The 26,639-nt window shown below is 46.0% G+C and overlaps 1 protein-coding gene across 1 annotated transcript in view; it reads left to right on the plus strand.

Moving 5' to 3' along the window:
• SEL1L3 (SEL1L family member 3) overlaps positions 1-26,639 on the plus strand; it is a 97,327-nt gene that overhangs the window by 39,193 nt on the left and 31,495 nt on the right. Inside the window, exons 10-14 of the mRNA XM_070506110.1 lie at positions 10,663-10,874; positions 12,124-12,303; positions 20,473-20,592; positions 22,406-22,546; positions 26,255-26,317. Coding sequence (XP_070362211.1) covers positions 10,663-10,874; positions 12,124-12,303; positions 20,473-20,592; positions 22,406-22,546; positions 26,255-26,317 — 716 coding nt within the window. The remainder of the gene's footprint in view (positions 1-10,662; positions 10,875-12,123; positions 12,304-20,472; positions 20,593-22,405; positions 22,547-26,254; positions 26,318-26,639) is intronic.

Consider the following 26,639-nt stretch of genomic DNA (forward strand, 5'->3'; position numbering starts at 1 on the left):
CATCGAGATTTGGGTTTGCTTGGTAATTAACTACATACGGTAGGGCCACGGGGGATCTTGAAACCATGTCTGTGAGGAAGAGGAGAGAAGCTGGAGGTGTTCAGCCTGGGGAAGGAGATGCCAAGGGGGCCGATGATACCTATCTTTGTGCTTAGGGGAACCCGTGGTATTCCTGGGCATACAACCAGACCCTCAAGTCAAGGCATTGCAGAAACTGACTGCATGTGAGAACTTCCTAAGAATGGCAGTGTCCAACAGGGGAGATTGCCTTTGCAGCTAGTGACCCCCAGCCCTGTCCTGAAAGAAATTAAGCCATATAGGATATTTCATCTTTCCTTCATTTGATAGTTGCTGAGTGACCTCTCAGTTACTTGGCTAGACTTCAGAGATGATTAAAATAACACAAGGTCCCTACCCTTGAGGGACAGACTTGAAAGCAAAGAAAAACGGTAATGCATTTTAATAAAGGCTGTGGAAGTAAATGGTAAAAGAAGGGAGCGATCAGTTCTACCTGATGGGCTGGGGTGTTCAGAGAAGGCTTCCTGGAGGAGGTGACACTGGGACTGATTCTTGAAAGGTCAGTAAGTGTTGGCCAGATAGACAAGGAGGAGGTGGGTATTGCAGGTAGAGTGGAGGGAGAGAGGTGGGAACAGACATGCAAATGGTTTGGGAGGAAGAAGAAGGCCTGGACAGTGATGATTCAACTGGGGCTCAGACACCACCCTGAAGAGTTTTGGCTTTACCTCGTAGGTACAGGGACCTGTTGAAGAGTTTCAAGCAGGAGGGAGAGGTGTGGTCAGATCTAGTCTGTCATCACTGGGAGGTTGGGGGAGGTGAACTAGAGGGGGGTGGAGCTGGAAGCAGGGAGTCCATTGCCATGGTCCAGGAGGAGAGGATGCAGGCCTGGATGGGACAGAGTGATGGAGATGGAGCCAAAGAATGTAAAGAGGTTGGCTCTGAAAGACTCTGTGACTGCCTGGATTCAGGCAGGGACGTCACGTGGAGTCATGTGACAGCATAGCCTCTGGACCCAGGTGGCCTGGTTCCAGTTTTAACTTAGCACTTACTAGCTGTGTGATCTTGGGCAAGTTGCTTCATTTCTCTGAGCCTCAGTTTCCTCGTCTGCAAAATGGGGATGATGGTGGTACCGCTCTCCTAGAGCTGGGTTCAAGGAATAGATATATACAGACTTAGAACAGTATCAGTACATCGTGGGCTCCTTGTAAGTAGTATTTCTCAACCTTGGCACTCCTGATGTTTCAGACTGGAGAATTCTTTGTTGTGAGGGGTCTGTCCCATGCACTGTAGGATGTTTAGCTCTTTTTCTGGCTAAACACTACCCACTAGAGACCAGTAGCAGTCTCTCCCCTCTCATGACTCCCCTCTTGAGCTGTGACAACTAAAAATGTCCTCAGACATTGCCAGATGTCCCTGAGGAGGCCAGATCACCCCTGGTTGAGAACCCTGCTATGTAAGTGTATGGCTATTAGTCCCGAGCGGGGACAATTCCTAGGTTTTCATTGGTCGTCTGTGGGTGGTGGAGCCACCCCTCAAGACAGACGAACAGGAGAGGGAGATGCGTGTTGGATAGCGTAGGCTAAAGGAGCTAAGACCACGTCCATATCCAAACTGGTTTTATGAGATTTCTGATCGTATTAAATATAGGTTTGCTGACTGGGAACAGGGATGAATCATTTTCACCACACATTCTTTTTTAAGGAAATACTCTCAATAAGAATGTTTTCATGTTATTTTTACAGCTCAGAAGCTTTGTTTATAAGAATTTAGAATTATTTTATTCTCCGCGGAGACCTGGAAATGGAATTTAATTGAAAACCCAAATCACGAGCTCCTGAACCATAAGATGTCCTGTTGTAAGGAGCTGTTAACATTGCAGCACAGCAACATCTTCTGCTGACCTCCCTTAGGCTTCCTGGAGTCTCCACCCTTGCGGGGAGAGAGGACCTGAAAGCCAGATTTGCTATTTGGTGTTGAACCAGCCAGTCGGGTCCTTCTGGTGCTAAGTCTGCTTAGAACAGCACCAAGGAGCGAACCCTGAGGGGCCATACCTGCCACCGTGGCCTCTGCCTCCCTCGGCACGCTGCCACCTGCGTTGCTCCTCTCCCTGACATTTCCTGGGGACGGGGAGCCAGCTGGGAGGGAGAGCAGGAGGGGGAGGCGAATCTCCAGAACCAACCTCAAGCCCCCGTTCTGCCTTCAGCCCCTGAGTTTCTGGGTTACACTGCTCAGTCCAGAAGGACTGGGGAGGCTTCTGCGGAGGTTGGACAGACACTCCTCGTTACAATTCATCGCTCTGCCTGGCACACTGCCCTTGCTGGGGGCTATCATGGTGTCCTCCCACGAACCCTGGAGAGAGATTGGTGTTACACATTGTGCCCAGTTTCTCAGAAGACAGAGAGAAATGCAGAAAATTTGATTTTGTAAATTGAAGGTTAAAGAAATGCTTACATTTTTTACGTATCTTTACTCTGGTCTCCTATAAAAAGAATAGCAGGAAGATCGATGTGACTGTGTATCCTCTCCGGGTTCCTCATGTACCCTTCCTTCCAAGTTCATCTTGCTGGAAGTGTCTAGATGGGTTTGGATGACTAGTTGATAGGAACTACGTTTGCATAATGTTTTCTGCTGCTGCCCTGAGCTGTCTGGTCCGCTTGACTAGTAGACTTTATTAGCACATCTTCATTATATTACGTTTTTCATATCTGAGATAAGCTACGACAATGGACTCAAGTATCAGATGTTTGATACTTGTAATTCTTGCTGTAGAAACTGAATAGGTGCAGTAACAAAGATAAGGAATTTGTGTGAGTAATGTCTTAAGCCTCTCATATCCCAACCTTCCATTTATGCGCTCACTAGACAAGTATTGACTAAGTGCCCCCTCTCATGTTTTGTGCGAGAGTTATTTAGGTAAATAAAAAAAAGTTAGCTCCCATAGTTCCCACAAAGGGAATTATTTTTTCCCTGGCATTTTGAAAAAATAAGACAGCGTGAGACAATAGCCTGTGATCTGTGGTTCTTTGAGACAGAGTTATCTTTTTTCATGGCAGCGTCTCTGCATGTATCCGGCCAACTCCACTTGCAGGCCGCTCCACTGCAAGTTGCAGACTTGAGTGTGTTTTTCCCCCTCACTGTGTGGTTTTAGGAAGATCATCTGCTCTCGCTCTAAGCCAACAGTGTGCTTCAAAGGAGCAATGAGAGCACTGTAGGGGGTGGAGAGTCAGAGCTCCGCTTCATCAGCACCCAGTAGGAAGTGTCTAATGGACTGTCCTCTGCCTCCTGGCCTAGTGTGGTCAGGAGTGGTCACCACCTTCCGGTTGTTCCCAAAAGACTGAGCTATATTTCCCTCCTACAGAAGAGACTGGCCAAATATTTACACCCTCACTCTTTAAGGACTATAATTTAAAAAAGATTTTTTTTTTGTGTTAAAATACACGTAACCTAAAATTGTCCATCTCAACCATTTTTAAGTGTACTCTTCAGTAGTGTTAAGTATATTCACATTGTTGCACAACAGATCTCTAGAACTTTCTCATCTTGCAAAACTGAAACTCTGGACCCATTAAACAACTCCCCATTCTCCCCTACCGTACCCCAGGCACAGGCGACCACCATTCTACTTCTGTCTCTGTGACCTTGACAACTCTAGGTACCTCCTATAAGTGGAATCATACAGTGTTTGTCTTTTTGTGACTGGCTTATTTCACTTAGTGTCAACTCCTCAAGGTTCATCCATGTTGTAGCATGTGTCAGAATCTCCTTCCTCTTTAAGGCTGCATAATATTCCTATACCACATTTTGTTTGTCCACTTATCTGTCAATGGACGCTTTCGCCTCTTCACTATTATGACTAGTGCTGCTGTGGGCACAGGTGTGGAAATACCTCTTCGAGACTTGTCTTTCAGTTCTTTTGGTTGTATGCTCAGAGATGAGATTGCTGGTTCACATGGTAATATGGTAATTCTATGTTTAATCTTTTGAGGAACCACCTTGAGGTGTAATTTATATACTGGAAAAGTGTGTTTAGTAGTAAATAAGACTGCAGTGCTCTCATAAAGTGACGTAATGTCTATGAAAGAGCTTCATGGACAGAAAGGTACCACGTGGATGTGAGGGATAGGGTCACCTGAAAAGAGGTCTTCTCTGACCCGGTGGCGCAGCAGTTAAGTGCGCACGTTCCGCTTCGGCGGCCTGGGGTTCGTCGGTTCGGGTCCCAGGTGCGGACATGGCACCACTTGGCAAACCATGTTGTGGTAGGCATCCCACATATAAAGCACAGGAAGATGGGCATGGATGTGAGCTTGGGGCCAGTCTCCCTCAGCAAAAAGAGGAGGATTGGCAGCAGCAGTTAGCTCAGGGCTAATCTTCCTCAAAAAAAAAAGAGCTCATCTCACTCTGCCTGGAGTTACACCTATTTGATCCTATATGTGTCTCTACCGCTTGCTCAATTGCAAGCTTATTGAAGGTGGTGCAAGAAGTGTAAGTACCTCACTTACACTTCCAGTTCTCGGCAGTGCCTGCAATGGTGCTGGGCATATGTTAGCTGCTTAGGGAATCCATCATTCTTCCTTGTGACCCTAAACAGCACATTTCTGCACCATTCCCCTGCAAGAGCATGCCCCACCCACGCACGGCCCTCAGCATGCCCCACCCACGCACGGCCCTCAGCTTGCCCCACCCACGCACGGCCCTCAGCTTGCCTGCCCTGCAAACAGCCTTCAAGTCCCTACTTAAGTACTGCTTCCTCCCGTCATCTTCCCCAGGCAGATGGCTCCTTCTTCCATGCTGCCTTTGCCATTCTGTAGGTGTCCCTTTTGCAGTACCTGTCTTACTGCATTCTGATGGTGGATTTGCCTGTCTGATTCCACAGTGGAGCTTAGAGGTCTTCAAAGACGGCAACAGCATCAAGGTCTTCTTCAAAGACCCTCAATAAGTATTTCTTCAGTAACTGAATGCACTCCAAGTAAATAAGTAATCTCATTGTAAGTACTAAAAACATCTTTGTTGGGTCAGTGAATCCCTGAAGGAACGAGGAATGTGACTTCCAGGAGACACAAGTTCAAGGTCAGCACTCGCCAAGCCGTGGCACCAGTCCAGCCTGAGGGAGTGCTGTGGGCTTATTTGCCTTCTCTCTGCATTCTTCTCATTTCTCACACACTCCCTTAGCCTGTTCCCTCTCAGGAGTTGCTGTCTTGGCTCTGAAAACACCTCTGCAAACAAAGTTCTGTTTCCCGGGTCTGTCAGGATGCTGTTTTCTAACTCTCCCCTGGCAACAAAAGTAGACCAGAATCCTCCTCAGTCCGTGTGCACTCACTGCAAAGGAATTCCGGAGATGCAGGCCTCATGGATCTTGCTGCCATGTATCTGTAATCTAGTTGCGGAGGTGTACAGGTGCCCAGATGTAAGACAGCCCCAAGGTACCTGCAAACCCAATTTGGCACCTATGTATTGCGTACCTCCGAGCACTGTGCTGGGCCCTGGGGCGACCACGATGAAAAGCGTAGACCAGCCCCCACACACACTCTGCCAAGTGCCAGGGGATGCAGAGGAAGGAAGCTTCCTAGAATTTGACAGCTGATGTGCTAACCTGGTATAAAATGCAGCTGTCCCTACTCATGATTCCCGCTCTGAAGTATAACATGACTTGTTCCTCGCCTCCTGGAGTTGGCATGTCTTTGAATTAAAGATGGCAGCGCTCCTCGGATCACCCAGCTGCAGTGCATAGAGATGTGGCAGAATCCTCTTCCTGCCTCCTGGCATTCCAGACCCACTGCTCTGTAGCCTGATTTCCATGCTTGGCACGGGGATTCTCCTGTGCTGCTCTTTCCCAAAGTTCAGCACTGTCCAGCCTCTGGGTGGCATCTGCTCAGGACTTCAGGGGGACCGTTCTGATTAGTCAGCCTCTAAGTTGTTTCCTGGGGAACCTCCAGTTCTCTGGGAAAGAGGCTCCTGTCAGAGCACAGAAGTTGCCCTCTTAGCATTGGGGCTTGTTCTAATGCTAGGATGGTAGTATCTTAGTATGCACACTTTCATTATTTAAGAGGTGTGCTGGCTATTTCTTTTACTCTCCTGTCACACTTTCCTTGTCAAAATAGAACTCTTTGAATTCAAAAACCCTTTGAATGGGGCTCTGGCATCCGGGGAAGAGAGGGGATGGGGACTGGGCTGATAAGAGGCTGCAGGAATGCCAATGGCAGGTGGCGCTCAGGGCCAAGAGCTGGTTACGGTAGAAGGAGTGAGGAGGGACACAGAGGCTCAGGTGCAGGTGGGACTCGAGGGCAGGGAGGCACAGGTGAGTGAGGCAGGTGAGCTGGCCCTCATGCCTCTCCAGACATCTGTCCTGAGGCCAGAACTCTTTACTCCCTTCCCTCCTATCATCCTGGACTGGGCACCTTTGAGTCCACAGGAGTTGGTGACTGTGGCTACAGGAAGTCTGAGGTCTGTCAGCAAATGTTTCTCAGGAGGAGGCCTGGTCTGAAGCTGGGCTCGCCTCCCAGCGCTGACACCATCTGTGCTGTTCCGTCAGGGCCACGGCCTGACTCCTGCCCCAGGCTTCGGAGCGCTGAGTGCAGAGGAAGCGGTGCCCCCACACAATATGCCGACGCAGTGCTGGCTGCGCTGGTGTCACTCTAGTTTGTTTTTAACTCATCTTACTTTTGCCAACAATTGCAATGTTTATTTGGAGATTCTAAAATGCAGAGCATGGAGATGGTAGATTTACAATAATGTTACTTAATAATACCAGGATAATGTCCTTTAAGAGCTATTTTCACTGTTGTTCATTGAAGAACCATCATCTTTATTTTTTTTATCAAAGAAAGCATACATTATAGCTTTTAAAAAATGTGCGGAAGGACAAAGAAGAAAACAAAGGAAGGGCTGTACCTTTTCTGCTCAGAGAATCCCCAATGACAGTCCTGAAAGAGAAAGAGAAAGGGGGAGAAAGAGAGAGAGAAAGGAAAAGGGAGCGGGGAGAGAAATTGCCTGTATAAAACCATAAAATTTGCACAGTACGGAAAAGTACAAATAGTTTACTTTAGAGAGAGAAATAAACCATCTCTTTAGGTCTTAGGGAACCAATGGGGCTCACTGAATCAGAATGCATATGAGGATCCTGCTGTGGTTTTTTAAACTAGCAAACTTGGTAAAGATCTTCTTTTTCTGGTTAAATAACATTTTCTCCTTTCACTGATTTCTCCCTTTCAAACTTCTACTTGGGATGCATTCTCCCTTTTGTAATCTTGAAACTAAAGATGACTTTCCTCTTAATGTCCCCGATCTTCTCACAAGAATGAGCTGGCCTTTCTCCTTCCGAATTCTCAATAAGATGCTCACTCCAGCTCCTTCAGCAAGTGGCTACCTTCTCATTTTCTGCTTTTTACCTCTTTTAATGATGAGTGCACAAATGGTGACCTTATGGTATTGCTGGAAAAAAGAAAAAAAGCGAAATAAACAATGCTGGGCTGTTCGGAAAATAGTAAGGATTAATTGATGATGGCGGTGCCTTTCATTTCCTGAGCTTCTGGAACAAGAAGAAAGAAAATGGGAAAATGGCTCTTTCTTCCATCTTGTTTGTTTGTTTTTTCGTTACACCATTAATCTCTGTAAACAAGGCATGTTTTTTAGTTACAGATCGACTAGAAAAAAAATGCATATGCTGAGCCAGATGGGTGAAATTAACAGTTTCATTAAACTGATTTGAAAATTGCCAGTCTTACAATATCGCCAGTGACACTGTGGCTTTGATTTTGTGTTACAGTAAGAATTCGAACTTTGAAGAATGTGCAAAATGAGCAGTTTTATTTTAGAATTATTTTTTATTATAGTCTCTCGTGGAGAAAATTATTTAGATTCTATTGCAGAGAAAATACTGATTGGAAATATTTGGGGGGAGTTAAGAATTTTAATATGCGAAAGAAATAACGAAGCGTTTTCAACCGGCCTCCTCTCTTTCAGTCCAACAAGTCTTTTTGTGCGAAGGATTTGAGCTTTGTGAGGGATTCCCCTTTTCTCCTTGTTCTCCAACAAACCCAGCTTCCTGGGCACTCCCGCTAATGATTTCGGCGGTTCTGTGCCAGGGGGTCAGCAGGGCAAGTGTTTCATTTGGAACTTCATTTGGTTTGGAGTCTCTCCTCTCCTCTGAGCGCACAAAGCCGGTGTCTGTGGGTACTCAGGCAAACTCATCATCTTAGTGAGATGTTTGGCAGAGCAGGTGAGGCCGGGATGAATCGTTAACAAAATGGTAATGTTGCTTTGCTCAGAATGTGCACAGAGGGGCATCTGAGATGAGTACCTATTTAAAAGTAAATATATAAATGAGTGGAAGTAGGATTTAACTTTGCAATTCCAACTGAGTAGTGCATCAGTGCATACTGAATCTGGTGGAGGAGATTCTTATTCTGTCTAATGGTCGAGTAGGGCAGAATTCTTCTCTCAGCTATGCAAAGGGAAAACCCAAAATGAGATCCCCAGACTCCTGGCGGAAAAGGGTGTCATTATTCAGATATATCCCAACAGATGAGCAGAGGGAGATGTTCTTTGCCATGTTGTTGGTTATAGCGAAACCACTGGAAGCAACCCAAGAGCCTCAAAATAGATAACTGGTTGGAAAAATGCCGTTTTTAGAATGCAATACTTTTGAAGTATTTAGAAAATACTTTAGAAGGCAACACTGTTGAAGCTTTAGACAGAATGAGCATCTGCAACCCACGGACAGATACCCATGTTATGTGCTTAATTTAAAAAAGAAAGTTGAGGGTCAGAATTTATAGGAGCTTTTTGGAAAGGAAAGTGTATGTATATATGCAGATAGACGTGTATATGAATTATTGTCTGTGCAAAGGGAGATTCTGGAAATATACACAGCAAGCTTCTAACATTGTTTATCTTCACTGTTTCAGAAGGATTGACAGAAAGGGGGCTTCTGTTTTTCTTTTATACAAAGCTGCGTTGATTGATTTTTTTTTAATAGTAAGCAGCTATTTCTTTAGGGATTAAAAAAATACAGGAAGAAGAGCAAATTTCATTTTTTCAGCAAGGTGATATTTTTTGACCCTACCGCTTGAGATCCAGGGAGTACAAGCAGGCCCAGCTGCTGCCCCCTGGAGAGTGCTGGGGCTCGGGGCTCCAGGAGCCAGGAGATGAGACTCCTTAGCACTGGGTGGAGGTGGGGGGTGGGCTCCTTCCCCACGGCTTGGCAAATGAAGGCATGTGTCCCCCTCTCAGGGGCAGCCAGCCCACCTGTGTGCCTGGAGAGACTGGCACCAGCTCATAACCAACACCTCGAGTTTCGCAGTTTCATCCATGGATCCCACTGGTCCTGCTTTTAGCGTGGGCCTCTGCGAGGGGATTGCCTTTAAGTAAATCCGATCCCAAACCTTCCCATTCGAGTTTTCCCACAGTGGGAACTCATCCCTGTTCATTCCTTAGTGGAGTGCTGATAGAGGGAGTCTCTTATTGCCTCCTGAAAGTTGTTAGCAACAGTTTAATTTGGGATGGAATGAAGAAAATAAAAGAAAAATGTTGGACATAACTTTTAGGCAGATAAAGTTTTAGTCTTAAGTAAGATGACCAGATCTCTTTAAATGCAAATAGTATCTTTGCAATCCTACATGGTCTGTTGTAACATAGCATCTAATAGATGCACAGAATAGGAAGGAAACATGCACTGCTTGAATTAATAAACAAGAGAGATGAATAATGTAGACAGACTTTGGAAGATTGTAACACTTACACTATAGGGCCATATAGTTTGCTAATTTGGGCTTCTGTGTTTATCAGATTTGCGGGAGAATTAAGTCAGAGGAAGTATCGTATAGCTTAAAGCAGTTGCATAAAGAGGTCTCTACCCATGGTGGTAAAGTACTTATTAACACAGCTGGTTGCCTATTAATCAGGAGGTGGGTGTAGCAGAGTGAGTAGGAACTCTGGTTTCACGACCCGCAAAGCTGGATTCAAAACTTGGCTCAGACACTTGCCAGCTTTTGTAACTTTAGACAGGTTAGTTGACTTCTCATGGCTTCAGTCTCCTCATTTGAAAAATGAGGACACTAATAATAGTACTCACCTCATAAAATTGTCCAGATTGCATGACATAATTTGCATAAGACACATAACCCAGTGTTTGGCATTTTGTAAGCTCTCAATAAAGGTTGACTCATTCTTTTTATTGTATTTAGAGACCCACAAGAAAAACTGGAGGCAAGAGATGATAAGAAAGCATCTCAAAATAAGGTTCTTTTTCTTAACTTTTTAGAGCAGCACCTAGGAACTATTTCTGATAAAATACATTCTTCTTCAGAGAGTCTTAGAAGGGAAAAAAGAATCTCTGGAAGTTTAGGTGGTCCTGATTAGGTGGTAAATTACTCTCTCTCAGCGCTCTCTCAGTTATATAAGGTACATTCTTTTCCCCAGAATACTAGGCTGTCATTTAGTGCCAAAGAAAAAGCTATTTACAGAATGACACCGTGGCATCCGCCAAGGGTTTAATTTACCTCCCCGGAAGGTGGTATATTTCAAGGCACTGCAGGACCAACCATATTAATAACTCAGGTGGTTTAATTGGCTTTTCCCTCTTCTTTATAAAGCCACGTCGATCCCATGGTAATTAATTGTGTGTGCTGTGAATTGTGTTATTTACAGTGTCAAGGAACCAGAATGAATTTGTATTAGAAATCGGTGGGAGGATATTTGAGAAAGCTGTAAGGAGTCTCTCCAGCGTTGATGGTCTTCACCAAATTAGCTCTGTCATCCCCTTTTTGATGGATTCCAGCTGCTGTGGATACCATAAAGCATCCTACTACCTCGCAGTCTTTTATGAAACTGGATTAAATGTACCTCGGGATCAGCAGCAGGTAGAGTATTTCAGGGGGTCCAAGAACGTCAGTCACCTGCTTTATATTTGCAGAGTAATGTCTCATGCCCCAGGGGGAGCCGGACATATCCATGCCCCGTGGAGTCCTTTAAAATCTTTACACTCGAGAGAAACATCCTAGGGCTGTGTTAAATACGGGATCTCCTGCTTTCAGTGAGTGGGAAAGGGCGCTGCATCCATTTCCGGACAGAGGCTTGGGGATAGGATCGGTATACTGTACAAGCAAGTTTGGGTAGAGCTTCCCAGAATCCCAGTCCTTCAAGAACAGGTGCCTCTTGTCAATTCTTATGACTACTCTGGCTGTGAGAGCATCATCCCATATGAATTTTTAGTTAAGTGAAGTCATTTGGACCTCTTAGCAAAGTATCATCACATCCAGCCTTCTGCCATCAAAATAAAAGCCATACCAGACGGTTTCGTTTGTGGTTTTGAATCCAAATTTATCACGCAACTTGCCTAACATTTGGAATCACATTTTTATAAGAACTACTAAATGGTCCCTGATCGCTTTTAATTTTCAGATTTGCACACATAATTGTTCATCCTGGGTTTGAAGAGATGGACTGTGTAGACCTGCCCTGGTGGTTCCATGGTCCTTTTAAGTGACTTCTTTGTGCATGTCACTGGCTTGTAGAAGCTTATGATTGGTGGCATGCTTTCCTGAGTCCCTGAGGCAATCCTCACAAAGGTGGCATAGTACAGAAGATTCTGCCGCAAAGTGGCTGGTTGGCCAAGGACACTTGACTTCAACTCTCTGGGTCTCTGTTCCCTCAACTATGAAATGAGATTGTTGGACCAGTCGATCTCTAAGGACCTTTCCCAACACTAATGTTCTGAGAGCGTGAGATTGGGACGTGACCCACTGTTCAGATCATCTGGCCGTAGAGGAGGTAGCTGAAGCAGACCAGGGATCCTCAGAACAGCTGACAGATACACAAAGAGATGCTGTGACAGAAGTCAGGGGAAGACCACCATTTTCACTGAGAAAAGGGCAAAAGTCAAGGAATTTTAAGCCGTTAGGCATTAAGAAGGACAGATAACTGGGAATATGCAAACCGTTAGAATGCTGTTGGGGCTACTTTTCTAACAGTTTTTTTCAAGGCATGTTAACATATTTCTGGAATGAAGAGGCTCATATATAGGGATGGGGACAGATGACCTTTCAGTGTGAGGAGTTTATGACCCTTTCTTACAATCTTGTGAACGCTTTGTCCATTTCTTTCAAACAGGGCATGTTGTATAGTTTGGTTGGAGGCCAGGGCAGTGAGAGACTGTCCTCAATGAATCTTGGCTACAAACACTACCAGGGTATTGATAACTACCCCCTGGACTGGGAGCTGTCCTACGCCTACTACAGCAACATTGCCACCAAGACGCCCCTTGACCAGCACACGCTACAAGGAGATCAGGTACGGGAGAGAAATGGGTGGAAATGGTTATGGCCCTGTTTCCCAGGGCTTCCAGAACAGTTTAATCAAGTGTCTGCACCTGTGGCCAGTTTGTTCACTGGCCTTCAGAGGATGCGCATAATCAGATGGAGAGAAGAGCTTTCTTGTACTCTCCAATTGATATTTCCTGACTGTTCTCAGGCTGGATGCAGGAGCAATCCTACATCTATGCACGGAAACCTTTCCATGAGTGGGAGGACTGGTAGGGGAAGGGTAGATTTGGCCCTGGACAGATGTTGATTTTGCAAAAAGTGTATACCAGAAACATAGGCATCTTGTCTTTGTTCCAAGACCATGTGAAGTGGTGGGGTTTGGAGATGTTAGGGGGGATTGAGCCAAATTGAGTGGGGGCAGTAAATCAAGGGTTCCTATCAATATGTAATGAGCAAGCAGGGTCTATGATACACAGAAGCAGACTCTGTCCCTAGCTGTGTCCCTGCTGCTGGACACCATCATGTGAACCTTGCTAGCCCAGTGCTCCCAGGTGACTGACAGCAGGCAATGTCTGAAGACTCTGCCCTGTCCTCAGTTAAAAACTGGATAAGGGGCTCTAACTCCTGCCCCTGCTTTTACAGGCTCCCAAATCTTATTGACTCATTGGGCAGAGAAATCAGTGACTCACATCTACCAAAAAAAACTAATGTGTTACACTGGACCAACTGATGGTTTGTTTCCAGACTTGTTTGAGGTCAGCGAATGAAAGGATGTAAGTCAAGGTGATAGTGTATGATGCAGATCTGCATGCAGTGGGAGTGGACCGTGATGCAGTTGGCTTCTTGGAATGTATTTTTGTGTTTCCTTTTCTCCAGAAATGATCTAAGATGTTTTCCTGGTCATAGCACTTGAGGTGGTCGAGTTGAAAAGTACCAGTAGTCTACGCCAGGAGTTGGCAATTTTTTTCTGTAAAGGGCCAGATAGTAAATATTTTAGGCTTTGCTCATAGTTTCTGTTGCAACTACTCATTTGTGCCAGAGACGGTATATAAACAAATGGGATGCCTGGGTTTGCGCAGCCATAGACAGTACGTGAATGGCATGGCTGGATTCAGCTCTGGTCTGCACTGTAAACTCTTGATTTTCCCTGTTTATGCTTGGGGAGATTTAGGGACAAGCCTGGCTGGGTCAGGATTGTAGAAACTTGGGCTGAGCAGCTAACTGGGAACTAGACCCTTCACTGTTCCCCAGCGCTGCTCCTGGATTGTGCTAAGAAAATTGCAGTGCAGAAAATGTGTGCTTTGATGATTGAGAACGGATGGTTTCTGGAAAAGAAACCTACAGTGGCCACTCTATGGTTATGAAATAAATGACTCAAAGATATACGGTGTCAGTGAACATTAAACACGAGTCAATCTATAACACACCAAAAGGCTGTCTATATATACACCCTAACTCCTTTAGGAAATAATGATTTCTTCTGAAGAAACGTGCACACTCATCATTATCATTTGTGTTCTCTCAGTGTATACAAGCTATGTGTAAAATTTGACCTCAGTTTGACAGGAATTAATTTGTTTAATTGATAACTTTTTTTAAAAAAAGGAATTATTCTGAAAAAACATTCATACAAAATCAAGCCACAAAAGAATATTGCCATTGTTCTACTAAGCCTGAATGTGTTAATAATGCCCTATATGTGTATATTATACTTTTAAGAATTCTGATTCAGCATAAATTAGCAATGGGAAATGGTATGTTGCTAACAAGCTCCTTTTCTTTTGAAGATTTGGCATATGAAATGTTATGATTATGAAAGAAAATGTTTAATTGGTCTGAACCAGAGAAGAGGAATAGGAAAGATCCGTCTTGCAGCTGAAAAGTCGTATGATTAAGAATCACAGATACGAATTATACAGTTAGAAGAGTTGTATCATCGCTCATTTTCTTAAGAATGTGTAATTAATGGCTTCTTGAGAATTTAAGCAGGTGTCGTACGTTGATTTAAATGTCCTTTTGTTGAGAAATCTATTAATTCACCAGCAACACGTAACAAATGAGATATGGAAAGCCAGACCTCTAATTAACAAACCAAGGATCTGTCAGAAGCTCCTTTCTTGATTCTTGTTTCATTTTCTTTTTTATGTAACTCGTGGTTCGAATCAATGCATCTTCTTTATTAGTAATCTCGCTTCACGTCACTTCTTCATGATTTAGTGGGGCTTTGCTTCCGGTTAAAGAGAAAGAAGATAATAGGGTTTTTTGTTTGTTTTTGTGGCTTAATTGCGAATGAGTTTGTCTCCTTCTCTCCACTCCTCAGAATTTGCTTTTCTGCAAGGTTTGGTCCCCACCCTCCTCTCTCTACAACTTCTAGAGGGGCAGGGGTCCCATCCACACCCCTCGTTTCAATGCCTGCCACATACTGATGACACTAAAACCTTCCTCTCCGGCTGAGGTTGTTCTTACAAGCTCGCTTCTGCCACTGTAACATACCACAAAGAAAACACACCACCTCATCTCCTCTCCGTTCCCCAGAGACACCTCAACCAATGGCACCATTGTTCACGGTAGCAACTGAGTCCTCTCTTATCCCTCCGTAATCCCATCAGTTACAGCCCCCAACAGCTTTACATGCCAATGTCCCCCTGCTCCCGTCTGCATCCCTGCTGCCACAGCCTACATTTGTCCTTCATCATCTCTCCCCTGAGCCACTGTGACAGCCTCTTGTTATGGACCCAAATTCATATGTCAAAGCCCTCACACTACGATATGAATGTATGTGGAGACAGGGCCTTTAATGAGGTGACTAAGTTAAAACGGAGTCATTAGGTGGCCCTAATCCAATGTGACTGACAGCCTTACAAGAAGAGGAGATTAGGACACTGACAAAACAGACAGAGGGGTGACCATATGAGGACACAGCAAAAAGGTGGCCATCTGCATGCTAAGGAGGGAGCCCTCAGAAGAAACAAAAGCTGCCAACTCCTTGATCTTGGACTTCTAGCCTCTGGAACTGCGAGAAAAGAAATCTCTGTGGTTTAAGCCACCCAGTCTGTGGTATTTTGTTATGGCAGCCCTAGCAAACTAGCATGCCTCCTGACTGGTCTTCCTGTCACTTGTCTTGTCCCTTCCCATTCTCTTCTCACCAAGCACAAAGTGGGCTGTGGACAGTTGAGGTTCTCAACCTGGCCACACATCAGAATCACCTGGGGGCTTCAAGAATACCCATGCACGGGGTCCACCCCATAGTCTTATTGCAGTGATAATGGGTGGGTCCCAGCCATATCATATTCGTCTATGTGTATGTGTGTATTTTCAAAGCTCCTCAAATGATCATCATATTCAGCCAGTGTTGGGAAGTACTGACCAAGAAGCACTAAGTCCAACTCGGTGCTCGACATAGGAGGCATTCCTTGATCTGGTTTCTCTCTGCTTCCCCAACCTCAACTCTCAACGTTCCTTGCTCCACCTGCCCACTCTGGCGACACTAAGCTTTTGGCCACACCATGCTGTTCACGCCTCCTGGCTCTGCTTGGTCTCCTCTGCCTGGTTTGCTTTCTCCATACCCCCTCCTCCTGTCCTGCCTGCTGACTCTTCACTTCCTTGAACACGGGGCTCAGCCATCACCTCCTCCTCCAGATCTCCCCTTTGCTATGGGGCCATGGCCCCCGGGCACGTCCCTGCCCTGGCTCTTAGGATGAGTGTTGTGTACAGGGTTGTAGATCTGGCTCCCACAGGAGACTGTGAGCTCCCTGAGACAGGCACCTCGTCTATTCATATCAGTGACCCCAGTGCCCAGCACTGTGCTTGATACACAATTGGTGCTCACTGTTTACCACTGGGATGATAGATAGGACAGGAGTGCAGAGCCTCCAGTGACAAACATAAAGGGATCACAGTGTTTTGTGACTCTCTACTGCTTTTGGATGTGACAGTGTTCACTGTCGACAGCCAGCACCCAGAGCACTTGGCGTTAGACTGTCTCTCTTGCATTCAGCCTTGTATGTGACATCCCTGTCTGTGAAATCTGGTGTACTTGCTTCCCTTTCTCTCCGTTGTTACAGCTGTGTTCCCCAGTTCTTACTTTAAAATCCCTAAAATGTTAAATTTCAGCAAAGAAATACACCCCCGTATCGGAAGCCAAACGTTATAGCTGATTTTAAACACCCTGAGAGGCAGGTTCCTGCTGGCGGTTCCCACAGGCCCTGAAGGAGGTTGGCGGGGTAGGCTGTTTACGTGGAGCCTCTGAACTTACCCTGCGCCTGAGATCCCGGGAGTGCTGGCTGAACCGTCGTATTCCACCGCTCCAGAGAAGGCAGACGCTCCGGAAAATGTGGGGCTGCGAGCCTTTGCTCCCAGCTGCTAAGTTGCAGGGCTTGTTTTCCTTCCTGCCTTATCTGTCTTCCTCTCTCTCTCTCCCTCCCTCTCTTCCCTTCTCTCTTTCTTTCTCTCATTTCCCCTCTTCCTTTCTCTGTCTCCACCACTGCCTTCACCCTCCCCAGCCCCTGCCCATTCTCCCCTCCGCCCTGCCTTCACTGTGTCAATGGCAGCCAGCTGACATAGCATGAACACTGCCCTTGTAGCCTGTAGGCTGAGCAGACAGAGAGGAGGTGAAGCCTGTGAAGTGTCAGTGCCTCTGGGAGAGCGTGGAGCCTTCTCGGACACTGGCTCAAGGGCGCCCTGAGGATGGCACAGTCTCCAGACATTGGACCTCCTCTGACCTCATCAGTGGGCTTTAACTCTGCAGTGTCAGATACAAACTATTCATTCTAGAGACATTGATTTTACAACACAGCAACAGAAAGAACCCCCCAGAAGCCACCCAAGATCCCAGAACTGGTCAGTCTGGGACTCTGGGATCCTATAGCATCTCCACCAGCTCTGCCCCTACCCTCGCTCCCACTGTTGCTTCTCCACCCCACAACTTTTTCCTCGTTGGTCACATCTGAAGCATCATTTCCTGGTCACGAGATGTTTGAATGAATGAGTAGCCGCACACTGTTCCCTTTCAGGGCTTGTTTCTTTATCCGAAGGCTTTATAGGTGGTTGGCTTTCACAGAAGGCCCTAGGCATGTGGCTCTGACGTGGTGCAAATTGCCACTGTGGTGACCCCAGAACTGTGGAGAGGCAGCCACCTGCCTGGGTGTAGCAGGCAACTGTGATGTGGCTCCAGGGCCACGTTTGCCTGGGTTCAAGTTCCAGGTCTGCTGTTCACTGGGTGTGAAGTCTTGGATAATTCCGCTCGCCTCTCTGTCTCTACACCGTTTCACCTGTGAAATGGGTGCCATGATGGTCTGCACTTCACATGGTTCTTACGGCACAAATAAGTTAATCCTCATGACGTGTGCTGCGTGGAGCCCAGCACACAGTGTGTGCTCTCTGCAGTGTTTCTGTTCCCAGCACTAGGCCTCCTCAAATTCTATCCCTTCTGTCTTCTTAGATGGATCTTCATCCCCACAATTTTGTAAGGCTCTCAGCTCTACAAAACTGCAAATATCAATAGGAGAACTAATGTTCTAAACTGCTACCAGCCTTTTACATATTAGAATGGACGAAGGACCTAAAGAATGATGAGTTCCCATTACTGAGAGCTTTCCATGTGCCAGATACTATGCTAAGCTCTTTCATAAACAAGCACATGTTTATGAAAACATAAATGCAATCCTTTGAAGTCAGTGCGAGTGTTGTTCCCGTTCTACAAATGAGGCAACTGAGACTCAGAGAAGCCAAAGAACTTGCCCAAAGTCACACAGCAAATGAGTAGCAGAGCCTAGATTTGAGCCCAGGTCTTTCTAACTCTTCATGCTGTAGAAAGTTATGGCTAATAGGCTGAGTGCTTTCGGTAGAGCAGGTACCAGGCTAAGCTCCATTTCGTGGAGGCAGAAACTGAGTCTCAGATAAATAAAGTTAGGGGTCCAAGGCCCACAGGTAGTTAGTGGCAAGTTAGAATTCAAGTCCCCTGAGTCAGATGTGAAAGTTCATGCTTATAATGGCCCCACCCTGCTGTAAAGCTCATGGCACCTCCCAGAGGAGAGAGACAGGCCTGGGTCAGGGGATAGGGATCCGAAGACTAACTGTTCGTTCTTCAGAGTTATGCATGGTTGCCCAGGTCCCCCGGAAACGTGGTCTTTGCCAAGACCCCCCTCAAGGCACTGTGGATAGAGTTCACTGTCTATGGAGGGACACAATGAAACGGCCCGCCATTTGCTTCCTCCCAGATGCATGAGTCCTGCACAGGGTGGCGAGGCTGAGCGAAGACTGTGGGCCCCATGGCCAGCCAGCCTGGGTTTGACTCCTAAGTTTGAAGAACATGTTTAATATATGACCTTGGATAAGTTACTTCAGCTCTCTGGGCCTCAGTTTCCACTTGGGTGAAATGGGACTATTGATAGTGACTATCTCATAAGGTTGCAAAGATTCAATGAGTCAGTCTGGGCAAAGCAGTTAGAACAGTGCCTGGCATGCAGTCTAAGCTGGTTCTTACGATATACTGTCACCGCCAGCATAGCAGAAACACCTAAGAGGATTTATAAATTTATAAGGGATTTATAAATCCCTGCAGGGTGTGGGAACTGTGTCTTCATATGTTATGTCTTCCATTCAAGTCTTGTCACAGGTGAAGGAGGAGGGAATAAAAGGAAAGGAGAAAGACAAGTAAAAATTAAAACACTCAAACTCTCCAGTTGAACAAAATCTTCTAGCTGAGAATTCCATTATTTGAGCAGCTTGAGCTTCAGCCCAGTTCCAGGCTCATCACAGACAACAGAGTGTCCCCTGGAGTCTGGGCTGAAATGCCCACTCATTGGCCGTACACTTGGCAAAGACTCAATGAGATAGGATTCCAGGGGCTTCTTTCTGGAGGGCAGCATCGTGGGGGAGGGGGTCAGAGCCCTGTCTTTGGAGTCAAGCCAGCCTGGCTTCCAGGGCCAGCTCCACAATGTGACCTTGAGTTCATGGTTTCACCTTCTGAGCCTTGGTTTCTTTGCTTATCCATTGAGGACAGTGATATTTGGGCTGCAGCCCTGTCGTGAGGGTTAAATAAAAAATGTTTGTTAAACACCTGGCACATATTGGTTTCAATAAAAGGTAGTGGGCACCATATTCTAGCTGTGGCTATTCGCTTGGTGCCTCTCCAGGTTAGACATCCATCAGGAATTGACACCTGCTGGGTTCTGAGTCTTAGCACAGTCCCCACGTCTCACCCCCCCAATGCCTCTGAAAAGGACCCTGGCTCCACGCAGCCAAGGGGCAGAGGCAGCTGAGAGACCTTCTCAGGAACGGGGCTGCAGACTAGAGTTTGTGAATCTAAATACTTTCATAACTAACCCACAAAGGAGGTCACAGGGGAAATCAGGCTGCTTGTTTTCTGAGGCTTCTTTCCCAGACTCATCCAGATCCAGTTTTTCACCATCTGCCTGTGGCATGCGCTGGGCATGGCAGCCCTTTCAGGAACCCCTCTCAGCACGGGTAGATAGGGCTCATTATTTAAGGGGAGACCGTGAAACAACAGGGCCAGTTTTTTGTTAAACAGCCAAAAGTTACACATCAAAATGAGTCTTATTCTCTTCAAAGGAGTCAGATAACTGGGAGGCTATGTGCAAATTCAGAACATTTTGTGAACTTTCCCTTTGGGCTCATCGTTAAAGCCTCTAGCACATTCTTGCTCGCATCCTCAGAGTTAATGCACCTTCTTCTTTGCAGGGTAGATTTAATTTTTGGAAATAGCCAAAAGATATTTGAAGCTGAGCCTGCTAAATAGGGAGGGTTAGTCATGCAGGATAATAACACTTTGGGATAAAAAAAAATAATAAGGTTATACTTAGAAAATATTGATTTACCTTTTTTGATGCTGTGTGTAATCTGGTTCTGAAATCATTGGCACAGAAGTGGTCTTCTGAACAAGCTTGAGCAATAGAAGTGGAAATGGAATAAATTGTGTCCTTCCAAGGCAGACTCTTTGATAGGAACAAAAATACTCAGATACATGAGATGTGATATATTCATTTGAAAAGAATTTGATCTTATGGCATTGTGGACACACCTCGTATTTCAATTATTCATATGGTTTTTCCTTGAGCAATTGGTGGTTTATGAATAATGTCATGTCTTTTGCATACCCATATCATTTGGATATTTCTTTTCTCCCTGCCTCCATTCTCTCCCTCCCTCCCTCCTTCCTTCCTTTCTTCCTTTTTAGGCATATGTTGAAACAATTAGACTAAAAGATGATGAAACACTCAAGGTACAAACGAAAGAAGATGGAGACGTCTTTATGTGGTTGAAGCATGAAGCTACCCGAGGCAATGCAGCAGCTCAGGTAAAGATACAGTCCACTGTCTTGGAAATTCTATCAGTTATAATAGACCAGGTTATGCCATGGTAACACAATATCCCAAACCTCAGTGGCTTAAAACAACCCCGATTTATTTCTTGCTCACACTACTCAGCTGGTGGGGGTTGGCATAGGCTGTGCTCTCGTGGTCCCCTAGGAACCTAAGCTAACAGAGGCTTCATGGTAACACATAATTCCAAAACCATTGCAGCAGGGCGACGGCCGTGGCAGGTCACAGGCTGGCTCTTAACGCTTCTGCTCAGGAGTGGCACAAGTCCCATCTCACACTGCATTGGCCAAAGCAAGTCACTTGGTCATTCTTGACTTCAAGTGGGCTGGTAATGTAGTCCTACCCTGTCGAGAAAGAGAGAGGTCCACAATATTTACAATGAGTCCTAAAGACTACCCTCAGGCATTTTAGTGCATCAGAAATAAAAAGAAGCATCTTGGGTGCAGGAGAGATTAGATAGGCATTGAAAATAAGGCCATGAATTCAGCTAGAAGAACAGTAGAAAAGCACGTGTGGTGTATTAGATTGAAAGGATCGACCCTGTCTTGTGAACATGCCTTGTCTTTTGGATGGACTTTTAAGAGGTACAAGAAAGGGCAGAGGGGAGGATGTGTCCTGTCTGACTTCTTGCCTTGATTTCACTATGGAGAAAAGGCCTTGGTGGGAGCCTGCTAAGGCTGATGGCACCGGAAGGGAGGAAGCCAGCCTCTTTCCCAAAGGGTGGATTTCGCTTTGCTTCGTGCTCCTGGTGAGCACAGTGTCAGGAAGAGCCACTGGGTCTGCTAAGCAGGCAGAAGCCTAGGGATGGGAAAGAGAAAGAAAACAGAAAAGAACAAATGATTGACAATCAGACATTTCAGAGACTCTGTAGTAAGAGGTCTGTACCCCTTCGTAGAGGTCTTCCTGGCATTTCAGGAGGTACTTTGCTGGAAGTTTAAGTATTTGCAGGGAAAGGAAAGAGAAGGAGATGAGAGGAGAAGCAGAAAGAAGGGAAGACAATAAGGGGCCCACAGGGGGCCAGAATGTTAACTGGCATTGCCTCTGGCTCCCATCTTAGGCGCCTGTCCCTAGCCTCGTTGGTCTTCCTAGTGCAGGAAGACATTCCAGTGTGTAGTTCTGGAAATGCTGCGGCCAGAGCCGTTTACTGGGTGCTCCACAGCTTGCATGAACTTTCCTGGCAATGGACGCCTCTACCTTCCTTCATTCAGCAGACCTTTGTTCTGCAAGCTTCTGTTGAGTTCTGCTGGGTGAGGGCAGAGGGGACGAGGGCAGATAAATAAGATCTTGAGCTTCCTACCCCCAGAGAGCTCCCAGGCTCGGGCTAATGGTGGAGCCAGCCATGTTGACAAACGCTGGGCTAGGAGGAGATAAGAGCGCAGAAGGCTGCTCTAACCAGTACTACGGCTGGGCACAGGCCTCCACACTGTTCAGTGGGCCAAGAGGATGGGCAGTACTTTCCAAAGGAGGGGGCTCTTGAGGGAGGAGACAGTTGTGCTTCTTGACCAAGTGCCATCGAGCTGTGGCCCTGGGTGCGGTAGAGTCATTCACTTGCATGCCCCGACGGACCATTTCCAGCTTGTGTGAAGGACTTATGTTTACACCAGTCCGCCTTCAGGGCTCTGGCCCCCAGTTGGAAGCTAACATGTGTCCTGTGTCTGCCTAGTTCTTGGTTCTCAATATAAAAACATTTTAAATTAGCTTTGTCCTCCTACCTTTTAAAGACTTTTAAAGTCTTATGTGAAGTGTTACACAGGAAAGTCAGTATTCTAAATTGCTACTGTCTTGAAGCAACGACTGGCCCAGATGCTGTTCTGGGGCCAGCAAGGTGTGGCCAAGAATCCGGAAGCGGCGATTGAGTGGTACGCCAAGGGCGCCCTGGAGACCGAGGACCCGGCGTTAATCTACGACTATGCCATTGTGTTATTCAAGGTAAGAATCACTCAGTTTGTGCTGAAATTTGCAATTCTTGTCAGACTTCCTGAGCAGTTTCCTGTAGGCGTGCAGGCAAACAGGGAGTCTGTAACTGAAGAAACTTCCTATATGCTTCTGTCACTGTGGAAGGAAAGGGATGTTTGCTGAAAAAGCGGAGTCAGAAGCAGTCGCCTGGTCTCGTTTTTAATCATTAATCTGTTTGACACCTGGATTCTCTTTGCTTTTGCAAGAACTGTAGGCTTCTGGAGGAGACACCCATATTTTACGGGTTGGGACATGGTTGCCAGCCCCCAAAGGTGCCGCAAGTTCGCCACCAGGCAGAGTTGCCATTGAATTACAGCTTAAACACAGTGCGTGCTTGGGCTGGATCTCAACAGTCTCATTGATCAAAACAAAAATCTTGGTTTTAAGCCAATAGGAGAATGGTGGGGATGGGTGGAAAGAGCATTAGCCCAGGAGACAGAGGACAGAGTTCAAGTCCCTCCTCTGCAGCCGTCAGCTGTGTGTCCTTGGAGTCATCTAATCTCATGGGACAATGGTAATGACCACAGATCGAATGAGATAACATAATGAACAGGCTTTGAGAACTGTAAAATACTGTATCTTATATGAAATAATAATAGTCCACACTGATTGATCGAGCCCTCATTACCTGATTTACGTGTATTAACACATTTAATCCTCATGACAACCTGGCGAGGTAGGTACCGAGGTGTGTTATGATTGCTCCTTGTATTTGTGGTCACAGGGGCACAGAGGGGTTTTGTAACTTGCCCAGGGTTGCACAACTGGTACATTTCAGACCTGGGAATGGGCTCCAGGCAGTCTGCCTTCAGAGTCTGCCCTTAAATCCATAAACAGAAGCATCAATTCACCAATCTTGGAAAAGTAAAAAGCCGTTGGCTTTGATGAGGAAACACTCGGACCGCATGTCCACACCCAGAGAAAGCAGCTGCCCCCAGATAGCGAGTGTCTCCAGACAAAGATGTGGATTCACGGGGCCAGCCCCACCCCACAGAACCACAGCTGTGGCCACTCACTGATTAACAGCTATGACTTTTCCTGCATTTCTAACCCTCCAAAGCCTTAAAATCTATTGCTTGTTGTGGTTTCCAAATTTAGAGCCAGGACTTTCTCTTTTCAGTCACCAAATCAGCATAGAAATGATTTGACTCTTAGCCATATGCCAATGCATCCATGTATTTATTCAGTAAACACCATTTAGGGCTGACAAAATGCCAGACTGTGCTAGATGGAGGGACCTCAGATGCATGAGCTGCGTCCCTGAACTCGGGGGGCTCATATGCTGGTGGGGAAAACAAGCACAAAGGAGACAGGCACAGAGGAGAGACACCTGTCCACCAGAGTTGGGGCTGGCCACTGTCCAAAGTGTGGAGAGGAGAAAGGCATGAATCAGACATTACTTCTGCCCACCTGGAGCTCACAATCTAGAGGGAGAGGCAAATACATGAATAAATGACTCTGGAGATGTCATAAGGTTTTCTCAGGGTCTGATTTCCCAAACCTGAAAGCTTTTCTGGTTTTCCTGCCCTATAACTAAGTTATCCCTGGGAGGGATGAAGTAAGACTTTTATCAGCATCTCAAGGAACATTTTTACCTCTGGCCAGAGGTCTTTAATTGTAACCCATGTGAAAGAACCCCATGCAGAAAATGGACTTTCCAAATGTGAAGGACAGTAATGTGCACTTGGTTTTGTGTGGGTATTCAGCCTATTGTATTCAAAGAGGGCACCATGATGGTGGCTGTGGTTTGTCTACACAGTCGAGTTTTGCATTTTGCATGCACATGAGGGTGGAGCTTTGACTTTTGCTGTAGCAACTGTCCTTCCTGAATTCATTCAGTGGATAGTTAGTGAGCAATTGCTATATACCAAGACTTTCCATTTCTCTCACTTAACAGCTTCCAATACTACTCTGATTTGTGTGTAGTATGTAGTCCTTGTGCAAGAAACGATCCCACTTCTGATTAAATAGCAAGTATACTGGAAAATCCCTGGTCTGGAAATCACAGTACCTGAGTTCTAGGTGCAGCTCTAACTGTGAGGTTTTGGATAAGTCAACCTCTCTGGGTCCCGGTCTTATTCCTTCAAAACCAGGAAGCTGGAGGAGATAAACTTTGAGTTCAACCAGGTTCTAACATTCTGCCGTTCTGGTCTTTCTGATGCTTCTCCAGTCCACAAAGGTTGTCTCATCGCCCTATCCAATTATTCCAAGTAATCTTCATGTCCTTTTCTCTTTCCTCTCTGTAATTAAATGAAGTAATGGTGCACTTCTGAAAAATATTTTCATCTTTCACTTTGCTTCAGCTCATTGGTTTTATTAAATAGGTAAGTTAAAGTCTAGTAGAAACTCAGTGTATGGAATTTAACCTTTAGTTAGAGCCAGAATTTTATCTTAGGATCTAAAAATTATAGAGACCACATACCCTGCATGTTTTCTGTATCCTGCAAGGAGGTTGTGAATCACCCTTTCTCAGCATAGAACTGAAGTATACAGGAGAAAATATTCCATGGTGGTTATAAGCTTGGACTCTGGAGCCTGCCTGCCTGGGTTCAAATCCTGCCTCTGTTTCTCACTCACTGTGTGATTCTGAGTGAGTTTCTCAGAGGGGAATGACAGCAGCACCTCTGCAGGGCTGCTGTGAGGACTGGATGTGACAGGACAGTGCTTGGCCCCTGTTAATTAGCACAGAACTGTTCACTAGCGCTGTCTTCATTCACCATAGAGCTAAGTGTTTAAATAGTGTTAATAACTGTAGTCATTGCAAACCCTCTTACATAATATCACATGTGCCCTCCTCAACCACTGTGTCTGAGACCAGGAGGACTCCATGGGGTACATTGAGGGGCGCGGGGTGTCTGTAGCAGACTGAGTTTTGAAGCAGCAGTGGTTTTCACCTGGCTCCTCTTGCCTACCATCTTCATCGTCAGACTTACGTCAAGAGAGAGCTCAGGAGCCCCTCCTCAGACCCACCATTTCCCCCACGGGGTCCTGCAGACACCTCAGTGTGGCCCCACAGGGTTCCTCTCTTGTAACCAGAACCCCAAAGCCATTTTTCTCCATGAGCACAAACCACTTCTGCAGGAAGAACTTGCTTTTGCAGGAGGAACCTTGTCAGTTTCTGCCAGCTTCTCTGAAGCAACTGATTTCAAGGGGTCATGTCTCCTTCACAGCTGGTTCTTGAGCTGATTGTGAAGCCGCAGTGTACCACCCTGGGGACTTCTGTGAGGACCCAGGAAGACTGCAAATGACAGCCTAATAACTCTTGACTGTCCAACACAGATAAAGTCCTTTATCCGGCTCACAAATTAGGTAATCCCCAGAGAAACACATCCAGGATGACCAAACTCACGTAACCTTATTCACATCTTCTCCCAGCAGCACCTGTGGATCGATGGGAATGAGATTCGCTCCATGACAAACAGGGAATTTTGTGTCACTGCTGGGCTGAGAGGGTGAGGTTTGTTGCCTCCACCCCACAAATATAAGCCAAATAATAATGATGGTGATGGTGATAACGCAATGGCTCTGCATATAGAAATCTGTAAGATTAGGTTTTTAATTAAGAAAGCTTGGGTTTTATTTTTAAGTATTTTATATCAAACACTGATGTATCTGTGTAATGTTTTTGAGTGTGCCCCGGGTTTATTTTCTTCGTAATCATTGCTGTTTATCATTGTTTAGGGTCAAGGAGTAAAAAAGAACAGACAGCTTGCGTTAGAGCTGATGAAGAAAGCCGCTTCCAAGGTAACACTTCTGCATATTGTCAGAAGGAAACATTTCCACCACACACACCCACACGCTCGCGAGTCTGCGAGAGTGAATGGCCAGGCTTCAGCTGGAAGGTAGAAATGCAGTGGGGGGGTGGGGGGTCGCCAGCGCTGCACTGATCAGTCATTTTTGAGCTACGCACATACAGAAACCTGCCACAATGGGGACGGCAAAATTCAAAAGCTGAATTCACCTTCCAGTCAATAGAATTCAGCCCAATTTTGTTTGAAGGCTAAAATTATAATCACGGGCTGCCCTGATAACAAGCAGCAAGGGCTCCTTGAAATTGAATAGGTAT

This window comes from Equus asinus, chromosome 3 (assembly GCF_041296235.1).
Source record: "Equus asinus isolate D_3611 breed Donkey chromosome 3, EquAss-T2T_v2, whole genome shotgun sequence".
Taxonomy (NCBI): Eukaryota; Metazoa; Chordata; class Mammalia; order Perissodactyla; family Equidae; genus Equus; species Equus asinus.